The sequence below is a fragment of the Ruditapes philippinarum genome, unplaced genomic scaffold, assembly GCF_026571515.1.
Source record: "Ruditapes philippinarum isolate M1 unplaced genomic scaffold, ASM2657151v2 ctg668_1_1_1_1, whole genome shotgun sequence".
Lineage (NCBI taxonomy): Eukaryota > Metazoa > Mollusca > Bivalvia > Venerida > Veneridae > Ruditapes > Ruditapes philippinarum.
Window position 1 is genome coordinate 36,815 of NW_026865876.1, and position 12,134 is coordinate 48,948.

Consider the following 12,134-nt stretch of genomic DNA (forward strand, 5'->3'; position numbering starts at 1 on the left):
AATACAAGTAATAGATAAATTTTAATTTGAATATTACAGCAATGTTTATATGACATAATTTATGGTAAAGTGAACAAGTGGATAGGAATGAATTTTTTTAGATTTTTTAAGTTTTTTAGTGCTTGCCTATAATACAAAACATTGACAGTTAAGGGCCATAATTCAAATAAAATCTTTGACAGAATTACCTTCTCCTGGACATGTTTGGGAATCATGATTGTAAACAAGTATTCCAACTTTCAAATTAATATCTCAAACAGTTCAGTCAAAAAGTGGACTGGTACTAAAAACTTAACCAAGATTCTAAGTCGATAAAAGGCCTTAATTTTTAAAACAAATCCTTGACAGAGTTACCTTCTCTTGCGTACAGTTGGGGGTAATGATGTGAAATAGCATTAAAAGTTTCAAAGCAATATCTCAAAGGGTTAAGGCAATAAGTGGATTTTACCCATATTCAATGTATTTTCTAAGTCAAAAAGGGGCATAATTCTGTCAAAAACCTTGACAGAGTTATGTCCTCTTGTCTGTTGATGAAGGTCGTGATGGTAAACAAGTATGGTCAGTTTCAAAGCAATACCTCCAATGGTTTTGAAATAAAGTGAGGTGGTACAAAAACTTAACCAAGCTCAATACACTTTCTAAGTCAAAAAAGGGCCATAATTCTGTCAAAAACCTTGACAGAGTTATGTACTCTTGTCTGTAGATGGAGGTTATGATGGTGAACAAGTATGGTAAGTTTCAAAGCCATACTTGTAATACTTCTGAAATAAAGTGGGGTGGTACGAAAAACTTAACCAAGGTGTGACGCCAACGCCGACGCCGACGCCGGGGCGAGTAGGATAGCTCCCCTTTTCATAGAAAAGTCGAGCTAAAAATGAAAAAAGGGGCAATCTCTCCAAAATTAGGCAAGACAGAGAGATGGTTCTTGTGCAATGCACTTCTACTCAATGAGATCTATCTACCTACAAAGTTTTTTGTTGATATCTCTTGTAGTTTCAAAAAAGAAAATGCAGACGGACAGTCAGACAGACTGGCAAAGCACGAACTTTATGCTCTTCCTTCGGGGAGCAGACAAACATGACTTTAAGTGGCAGTCAGAATTCAACAATGCATTATTTCTTAACCTTTTACCTCATATAGACGTGTTTTGATGGCTTTTTGGCCCTCCCCCCTTTTTTGAGGCATCAAACAGTGAAAAAATGCCCTATTTAGGCCCCAAACACAGCCCCCCTCATCGCCAAGAAAATTTTGGACATGTGACAGGCTAAAAATGGCCTTAGGTTAATCTTAAGGTAACGTGTAAGCAACACTGAAAAGCCTTTTACTCTATCTCAATCCACTGAGAAGTTGCAGCACTTTGAAATCAGTTTTGATGGTAAAACAAGAATCTGTGTTTGATAAACACAAATGCCCCCGCGCTCACTGTTGTCAATAATTTAACTTTAGAGAGTGAAGTAGCTAATTTGTATGGAAGAAAACCAATCATGTGTAGAAATCTGTAATTGGCACCCTTGCCCTTGACCCAACTGACCCCTAACTCCATCCAAAGGAAGAATATCATGCAACTTATTTTCCTACCAAATATGAAATAAATCTGTCAATATATAAAGGCTGTAATGGGCAAAAGTGTAAAAATCTATTTTTAGCACTGTTGACCTTGACCCAACTGACCCCTAACTCCATCCAAAGGAAGAATACCATGTAAGTTATCTTCCTACCAATTATAATACAAATCTGTCAATAAATAAAGGCTGTATGAGCAAAAGTGTAAAAATCTATTTTTAGCACTGGTGACCTTGATCCAACTGACCCCTACCTCCATCCAATTGAGAATACCTCAATTTTATGTTCCTACAAAATATACAAGACATCTGTCGATAGAATAAGGTTAATACACCTGTAAAAGTGTAAAAAAATCTATTTTTGACATTGTCGACCTGGACCCAAATGACCCCTTACTAAAGGAAAAGGAAGAGGACCTCCCTTGGTATGACTATTATAAGCATGAGACATTAACTTAAAAATAAAGGCTGTATGAGCAGAAATGTTTAGATTTATTTTTTTACACAAGTGACCTTGACCTAGAGACGCCTAACGCAACCAAAAATTAGAGGACCGTTAAAGGAATCCACCTACCAAAATAATATGAAAGATATCATTAAATAAATTAAGTAATTAGGTGAAATTGTTTGATGAATCCAACTTGGCGGAATAGGTTAACCATACAAGTCCCTATTTTCAAAGTGATAAAAAGGGAAATTACTGGGAAAATGGATGGCACATTTATATAACTTGGCAATATCATGTACATTGTATTGATATGTAAGTGTGAAAATTATTAAGCCATTAGTTCAGATAGAACACAAGATATTTCCAACTTGCCGGTTTAGGTTAACCATTATTCATTTTCTAAGTGCTGAAAAGGGCCATAACTTGGTGCAAATGGAAGCCATAGTTATGTAACTTGCCCAGATCATATACTTTGTATGGATTAGTAAGTGTGTAAATTATGAAGCCATTGGTACAGGTAGAACTTAAGAAAAATCCAACTTGCCGTTCTAGGTTAACCTTGTACGGACATACGGACGGTTCAATTACTATAAAAAAAACAACACAAAATAGGGATTTTTGCGATTTTGAGACGTCCCCCGTTGCCATGGTAACAAGAAATATAAGATTGAGCATGCTGTTACAGAGGCTATGGTCCAGTCAACATTTGTGCCAAGTTTGATCAGTATTGAAGCATTTTTTATAGTTTCACAGCAGTTTAAACTTGTAACAGGAGGCTTTTCAATGAAAAAAATTTGTTTGTTTGTGTAATTGGGTTTGTACGTCACACCGACACAGTATAGATCATATGGCCACGTTCCAGCTTTACTGGTGAAAGAAGACCTCAGGTGCCCTTCCGTGAATTATTTCAGGCACAAACAGGCACTTGTCATGCAATGAAAGGTTAAGTGAAGTTTTATATACATGTATGTTTATAATTATTCTTTTAAAACAATTTCCAACTAGAAATGTGTCCATAGGACACGGGTGCCCCCACCGCGCCACTGTTCTGTCAATCTTTTTACTAAGTCAAGGGAAATAACTCTACAAATATTTGATAAATCCACAAGCGAAACCCCAGGTGCAAATCTAAAATATGCTGAGCAACCTGCCCATAAGGTTTAATGACTATGTCAAATCCAAGTTGAAAATTGCAAAAAATTTCTAAGTGAAGGGCAATAACTCTAAAAATACTAAATAAATCCAGACGAAAATACCTGGTGCACAACTGCACATGCTGATCAATATTTCTGTAAAGTTACATAACTCTAGGTCAAATACTTTTTGAGTTACGTGCGACACATGTTGAAAATTGCCAAATTTTACTAAGTCAAGGGCAATAACTCTAAAAATACTAAAAATATCCACATGAAAATACCCAGGTTGCACAACTACATATGCTGATCAATATTCCTGTAAGTTTCATGACTCTAGGTAAAAATTCTTTTTGAGTTACGTGCGACAACAAAGTTGAAAATTGCAAAATTTTACTAAGTCAAGGGCAATAACTCTGAAAATACTAAAAAATATCCAGACGAAAATACCCAGGTGCACAACTACACATGCTGATCAACATTCCTGTAAAGTTTCATGACTCTAGGTCAAATTTTTTTTGAGTTACATGCGACACAAGGCTGAAAATTGCAAAATTTTACTAAGTCAAGGGCAATAACTTTGAAAATACTTAATATATCCAGACGAAAATACCCAGGTGCACAACTACACATGCTGATCAACAGTCCTGTAAAGTTTCATGACTCTAGGTCAAATACTTTTTGAGTTACATGCGACACAAAAGTGAACGGACGGACGCACAGACGGAAGGACGGACTGAAGGGACGGACGGACAAGGGTAAATCTAAATGCCCGCCACTAACGTGGGGGCACAAAAATCCAAGAATGAGTTAAATATTATGTAGTGCAAATGTTTAATTATACATAATTAAACCTTGTAGTTAATGCATTCAGTTTTTATTGTAAAAATTGGCTTAGACTGTATCAAAAACAATTTCGAATTACCTCCCTTGTTTACATGAAATGTTAAAGTCTGTAAAATCTTTACAAATAATGTTTATTGAAATTTATAATATTGATAAATCTTCTTTTGAGCATCATATTTACCATAATTAACCATAAAAAAATTTGCATTACACTTTAAACTGATATCACATATGAGTTCATATTTGTATCTGAAATAGAGCACATGTATAAACATTACTGGTTGCATTTGCTAAGGGAAAACAGCAGTTCCATAAGAAGTCACAGGTTGCTGCCCTTGGAAATCAGTGCCTGCTATGAAATTTTACACTTCTATAAAGTAAATAGCTGCTTTTATGTCACTGGATGCTATGAAAACTAAGCTTTAGCTTCTGTAGATCTAAATTTTTACCATTTACATAAAAGGAAAATCAATGTTTCCCAGGGCAGGGCCAATTTTGACCTGAGGGTCATAACTTGAAAAAAAAATTGTAGAGGTCATATGAGTATGATATAAAACCATACAAATAGTTGTCTTACAGGGTCGTAACATAGGACATGACTGCAGCTTAAATTGCATTTACAGAAATTGACAAATGTCATTACAATAGGTTAATTACAACATACAGATGGCTTGGGCTTTTCAGCAAATATTGTAGTCAAGCTGTGTATTCCAGTATGTACTATACTATAGTAAATTATATTATTTACTACAGCACCCATATGCTTGTATATACAGTGTGTAATATCCAATACTTTGTGTGTATTTGAGTTTACTTATACTCGCCACCGGTTGCCAATATATATGGTCGAGTCCTCCAGAAGAGTATTAGTCATTTTAGATTTTGGAGGATAGTGCAAGATACAGAAAGATGTCCCAATTCCAGAAGCTTCTCTTGGTTCTTTAACGTGCTAAGTGTTTAAGCACTCATATACAGGACCTAGATTTAAAGCCTCATCCGAAATACTGATATGTAATTTTAGTTGGCCAGCCTGGGAATGTTGAGATTGTTGAGATTTCAAGTTTTGCCCTCTAACCGATTGAGCTATGCAGGCTGACTTTAATATCCATTCAACTCTTGCTATATATACTGCAGTTTAAGGAAGATTAGTAAATTTATTTTTTATTATATAAATATTTTCTTCATATCTAAAATAACCATAAATTAAAAAAAAAATATTTAAAACAAGAGGGCAATGATGGCCCTGAGTAGCTCACCCAGAAACAACTGCTTTTCAGTGTTAAGAAATTATCCATTGTCAATATTTTCTAATAGTAAATTTGAGCATAGAATATCTTGAAACAATAATTTGAAGAAATGCCATGACCTGGGGCATTTAAATTCATATTAATATGAGCAAACTTGATAAAAGACTACCTAAGATTAGTAAGAATTCTACAGAAAAAGTTTGGTGACCATCCATCAATTATTTCAGTAGGAGATGATGTTCAAAGGTTTTTCTATTTTTAGCTTTAGTGGCTCCTAAAAGGGGCCAATCAAATTAATATGAGCAAACTTGATAAAAGACTACCTAGATTGCTAAAACAAAATTTGGTGATCATCTATCAATTATTTCAGTAGGAAATGATGTTCAAAGGTTTTAATATGAGCAAACTTGATATAAGAATACCTAAGAATGCTACAGACAAATAAGGTGATCATCTATAAATTAGTTCTGTAGAAGGAGAAGTTTAAAGGTAATTCTATATTTAGCTAAGGCCTTAAATGTGCCAAAGGGTTTATTTTTTATTTACAGCTTAAGCGGCCCCTAAAAGGGGCCAATCAAATTAATATGAGCGGCCCCTAAAAGGGGCCAATCAAATTAATATGAGCAAACTTGATAGAAAAAGACTACCCAAGAATGCTACAGACAAAATTTCGTGATCATCCATCAATTAGTTCTGTAAAAGGAGATGTTTAAAGGTATTTCTACTTTTAGCTTTAGCAGTCCTTAAAAGGGGCAAATCAAATTAATATGAGCAAACTTGAGAAAAGACTACCCAAGAATGCTACAGACAAAGTTTGGTGATCATCCATCAATTATTTCTGTAGGAAATGTCATGTTCAAAGGGTTTATTTTTTATTTTTTGCTTAAGCGCCCCTAAAAGGGGCCAATCAAATTAATATGAGCAAACTTGATAAAAGACTACCCAAGAATGCTACAGACAAAGTTTGGTGATCATCCATCAATTAGTTCTGTAGAAATAGACGTTTAAAGGATTTTCTATTTTTAGCTTTAGTGGCCCCTAAAAGGGGCCAATCAAATTGATATGAGCAAACTTGATAAAAGACTACCCAAGAATGCTACAGACAAAGTTTGGTGATCATCCATCAATTAGTTCTGTAGAAGAAGATGTTTAAAGGTTTTTCTATTTTTAGCTCTGTTGACCCCTAAAAGGGGACAATTGAAATGACATGAGCAAATTTAAGTGTGACTGTCACAAGGATGCTACAGACCAAATTTGAAGTAAATCTGCCCAGCAGTTTCAGAGAAGAAACAATTGTTGACGCATGACGATGGACGACAGACTGACAGACAATGGAAGGAGCATCCCCCTTTGATACTAATAGCTCACCCTGAAACTTTGGTTCTGGTGAGCAAAATATCTTATTCATTTTCTTGTTATGAATGCAAAACTTAATTTAAATCTTATTAAAGGGAGGTAATACCCCAGAATGGAATGCATATACAAATAACAAAAATCAATAACCCCTGGGGTGGGGTCAATTTTACACTAGGTCTTTTGACATCCACTAGAAGATATTTCATGCCAAATATCAAAGCTCTCGTGATTTTGTATTTTCACAACAAGAGTTTTTAAGTTTTACTATATACATATTAGGTAAATCAATGACCCCCTGAGGCGGGGGCCAATTTTGACCCTAGGGCTTTTATTTGAAGAAACTTGGTAGACATCAACTAGAAGATGTTTCATGCCAAACATCTAAGCGCTAGCTCTTTCGATTTTTTACAAGAAGATTTTTTAAGTTTCTACTATATGTATAAAAGAAAAAAAATCAATGACCCCCAGGGGCGAGGCCAATTTTGATGCTAGGGCTATAATTTGTATAATTTTGTAGAGTTTCATTACATGATGCCACAAACAAAATATCTAAGCTTTGCACCTCCAGAGAAGATGATTTTTAAAGATTTCATTTCAGAAATCTATTTTAATCCCTCCTGATCCAGATGCTCAATTCAGCAAAACCATTTGAACAATTTTAGTAGAGCTTCATGCTAGGAACATCCCAGGAAAATTTCATCACATTTGGCCCCGTGGTTTCTGTGAAGAAGTTGTTTGTATAAAAAGTTGATGATGGACGCCAGACAAATTGTGATCACAAAAGCTCACCTTGAGCACTTTGTGCTCAGGTGAGCTAAAAATATATGTGATTTAGCAGTGAGCAAAAGGTTTTTGACAGTCACAATAATTCCGTCTATGAAATACTGTTTATATATAACCTGGATGTTGTTGTAATATGTTTCCTGGTTCCCAAACTCCTGCTGTATCTTACCAGCTGCGGACATAATTGCTTTAAAACAGGAATCATTCTGACTCTTTCAGGAAATCTTTTGACATATGATAATTTAAGGTATGATCTGTTAGACTTTATGAACTTTACAAATCTGAAAATAAAAATATATATATGGGCTACTTGATGATGTAAGAAGATTTTTGTGAAAATAAATGTCAAAAATTTAACGGAACTGTACCTACAAATTCACTAATATCTAACCTTGCAAATAAGTTCCAAATGTTGATTTAAGAAAATTTTACCACCCCTGTGTTAAAAAGATTATTTTTACTTTTAGCTCCTGTAACCTAGTTTATCATTCGAGATCACCCATGTTCGAACTCATCCGAGCACACAGTATATAAACGATTTGAACCCCAACCGGATCTTGTGAGACGATGTCAGTGTCAGCCATTTTCTGACGCCTAGCTTGTTTAATACATTGGTATTTATATTGAAACTTATGGACGTTAGGTTAGTAAATCTTTATTTATATCGTAGAAGAGAAACTTTATTAAGCGTTTTAGTTATGCAAAATATAAATGTTAGCATTAAAGTTATAAAATAATCGAAACTCACGAACTGCTTTCAGGTGATCAACACTGAACACTAGCAAAAATCCGTCTTATTTCAAGGTCTATTTAGTTAAACATTAAATTGTGATATCGAACTACTAAAATAATCAATAACAAACGATAATTTAGTCATCTGCAAAAGATATTGCTGTATTTTGAACATTAAATTAAGAATTTAACCAAGGAGGTCAATTCCGTAAACTGAACGTTACTTGCTGGTGATTGTGAACCCTACTTGTGAGTTTACGAATTTTATCTGTACCCTGACTTGTGAGTATTTTTTAAGATTAAATGGAGAGAACGTTAATTATTTAACGCATTTATTTGTTTATTGACAGGCAAAATGAAAGAATTTAGTTGTCTTCATTGCACCCTTTCTCTTCAAAAAAAATTCGGAACCACTATTGTTCATAATTTGGACATCAGAACAAAGGCTTAAAATAACATTTTCTCAGCTTGACAACAATAACAGAAACATTAAAATCATACTCAAAAGACTTTAGAATTATTCCAAACTGAAAAAAGTTTAAAAAGGACTTTAAAAGCAAATGATATTGCAAAACCAGTAAAAAATTTCAAGACAAGAAGGACTTGAAAAATAATCTCCAATCAAGAAATGTCAAAAAATCAAAAACGCCAGTTAAAGATGTTCACACATCGACAAAAGATACGTTTTTTAGTACAGATGACGTAGAGTTTAAGTTTAAACTTGGTGTCAACTTATTCCACAGATCCCACATATCTTAGACACTGGCAAGACTCGAAACTATTTAAAAATAAGTGGAAATAAACTTGCAAGAGTGAAAACTACCTTTTAGACATTTCACAACAATATGCAGGAAACTCCTTAAAATGATTTATTAAGAGTGTAGTCGTGCATGTCAGAAAAAAGAAAGTCAAGGCATTTATGAGAATATAAATCGTGTTTCAAAAAGCATATTGAAATCAACATGTTGAAATACCAGTAAGTAATCTGCCAAAAATCCTGTGATGATCTTTCGAGGAGGATGGATTGATATGTGACGTTATACAACGGTCACGTCAAAAACATCAACAGTGCCGTTGAACTTAATAGTAGAAACGTTTATAGTACTTATGTTATATCTTAGCTTTATATATTTCCAAAGAAAAATGAATGGTAAATGAAGATAAGATTTGTTGGTTAATAATAACTGTCAAGAAATAGTTTTCTTCCTAATTACTTCATGCTGGTATTTCCATGGAAAGTGAAAACATGATGAAGGTGCAGTATTGGTTACTTATATAGAAACTAAAAGATGTGTCATGCTCTTGTGACACAATAACTTCATATTCTGCAAGATATAATTTGGAACATATGACAAAAACAATAAAAATCATCAAAAGTGACTCGCAAGTTATGGTTCAGTCAAAACACAAGTAGGGTACAGATCATTAAAATTATTTTAGCAAGACGGGTACAGTTCTCAGAATGTTCGCCTCTATTATTTACTATGTTTTTATCAATATTAAAAGATATCTACACAAGTGCCTGTGCGGTAACACGAGGTAAGACAATAAAGTTTAGATTGAGATATGAGTTATAGTGAAATAAAACAAATTTAGGCATAAATTTGCTTGTGTAATAGGCGTGTGTTGACATAAACAAAACACGAAGCGAGGAGCACAGCGTTTTATGCGCATAAATTTAAAGAAGCTGGTTATGGATGTATCTATAAGCAAAGAAAAAATATTTCTTAATATGATCCAAATGTTTTCATACCGTCACAGATTAAATGCAAGCCGTCTTAAAAAGTTTTATGGGTCACCCCGCCTGTTTGTACGGAACTGATGTTGAGATCTTCTCACAAGATCCGGTTGGGGTTCAAATCGTTTATATACTGTGGAGCAATTACCTAGACAAGCATCCTGACCAAGTTTGATGACAATTGAGTAAAGAATGTGACCACTAGAGTGTTAACAAGGTTTATCCATATCTGGGCAGTGTGACCTAGTTTTTGACCCCAGGTGACCCATATTCACTAGAAATCAAAAAAACAAACTTGCAGAACAATGTCCAGGATATTTGGATCAAAACTGTAGCCACTAGAGTGTTAACAAGATTTTTCTTTTTTTAGCTCCTGTGACCTTGTTTTCCATCCAAGATGACCCATGTTCGAACTCATCCAAGCAACTACCTAGACAAGCATCCTGACCAAGTTTGATGATAATTGAGGCAAAAATGTGAATTGTTGTAAGGGTTGGACTAATTTGAAATAATTTTAATGAAACAAATGACAATTAAGGCGTTTTTACTCCCTCAAACCTCATTTTAACCGTTATTGGCATAAGTGACAATATAGAAGCTCCCATATGTGTACATTTCACTGACTTCCAAACATCAATGCTTTTAGTATACTAAATGTCTTTTATCTTTTTTTCTACTTCACTTATTGAGTTATTCTGCACATATTGAGCAGTGGAAATTCACAAATATGTAGAACCATATGGTACTGGTTACAGGAATTAACGGAAGTTAAAGGAATGTTCCTAGCCAACCGGAACTAGTGTGTTAGGTCTGACAGTTGGGCGCCATATAAGTGTAGAAGGTAACTTAGAAGAATTACGCAATTTCTAGCTTAGCTATGATCCAGACGTGGAAGGTAAGTTGATTGTTTGTATTGTCAATCACTTTATAATCAATCTCGATAGTTCTATAAGACTATATATACTTTTTTACCGATGCTAAATTTTGTGATTTATATGTGGTTCCACCCCCGAATACATGAGAATGAATGAAAACGTGTAAAACGATCATTTCTACATACTTATCCGAAATATCAAATATAGACGGAACGTATGCAACTTACACAAGTTTTCAATACTTCAAGAGATACAGTAAATATTAATACAATAAACTTTGGTGTAAAAACTGAGAATTTTGAAAATTACCATCAATATTGCTGTTTTTACCTATAATTTGACACAGTTTCACAACGATTTTTGGAGAAAAATTCTGTCAGTAGTTGTTGTTTCGAGTGATCTCCCCTTATCAGTACAGAGAATTCTGCCAAGGGAGGTAATCACTGTGAGGAGCCGTCGCTTAATCTGGTTCCCTGTCCTATTATGGTTTACATCCAAGATATTTTAGTATATGGAATGGACTTGGAATTCATTTCTGACTTAGGATAAATATTTTCTACAATCAAATACATTTTTTGTGAACATTCAATGAGCCGTACCCCTTTGTCTTGGACAGGGAACCAGATTAGGAGTTTGGTTCCAAGAATACACAAGAAAAGCATTGATGCAAAGCATCAAAGGGCGTCCAAGCAAGAAATGCAGAAGTGAAGATGAACTAGTCTAGACATATGATGACAAGATATTCTTATAAACTTTTCAATGGTTAATTGGTTTTTACCAGAATGAACGGACGAAAGACATTGTTCATTGTATATGAACTTTGATTGGCATGCTAGAGATTAGAATATTACTTGTTATTTCTTTATGATCGTGATTATTAATAGCAACGGATATACATGTATACAATCATATGTGTAACGCATGATGATCAACACCACACTTGTGTAATTGTCCCTTATTATGTTATCGCTATAAGCGAAGACCCCCTCTTAAGGTATCTGTTCACACTTAGTAAAAATATGACACTAATTATATTAACATGTTGATCATGTTGAGCATAATTGTTTATTATACAATAATTGTATAAATATCTATTTTAATATAAAAAAATACAGATTTTATTAATATTGTTTTCCTCTCTTTTTTGTGTTTTATGTGCTATTTTAATACTGAGTTTTTTTACGTTTACTACTCTTTTTTTTTTATTAAAATTGTAAAATAAATTTTAAGAATTCAATTGTCATATTGACCAGGTACGTATATTAACCGACGATTATAAGTCAAAACTTAACTGGAAAAAGTCAGTAAATTATGGTTAATCTTTCAATATATAATATTGTTTATTCTTAAACCATGTACATGTACATTTGTATTTTTCTTTATCATTTTTTAAATTATCAATCAATTAAATAAT

At 33.8% G+C, this 12,134-nt stretch overlaps 1 protein-coding gene across 2 annotated transcripts in view; it reads right to left on the reverse strand.

Annotated features, from left to right (window-relative positions):
- Positions 1–11,117, reverse strand: part of LOC132730623 (bifunctional methylenetetrahydrofolate dehydrogenase/cyclohydrolase, mitochondrial-like) — a 47,799-nt gene extending 36,682 nt beyond the window's left edge. The window contains exons 1-2 of one of the 2 annotated variants that reach the window (XM_060716591.1): positions 11,030–11,117; positions 7,492–7,656 (exon numbers count right to left, since the gene is read on the reverse strand). In XM_060716591.1, the coding sequence (XP_060572574.1) occupies positions 7,492–7,580 (89 nt within the window). In that variant the 5' untranslated portion in view covers positions 7,581–7,656; positions 11,030–11,117. The remainder of the gene's footprint in view (positions 1–7,491; positions 7,657–11,029) is intronic. The other variant, XM_060716590.1, reaches the window with a different exon arrangement.
- Positions 11,118–12,134: the final 1,017 nt, after the last annotated feature.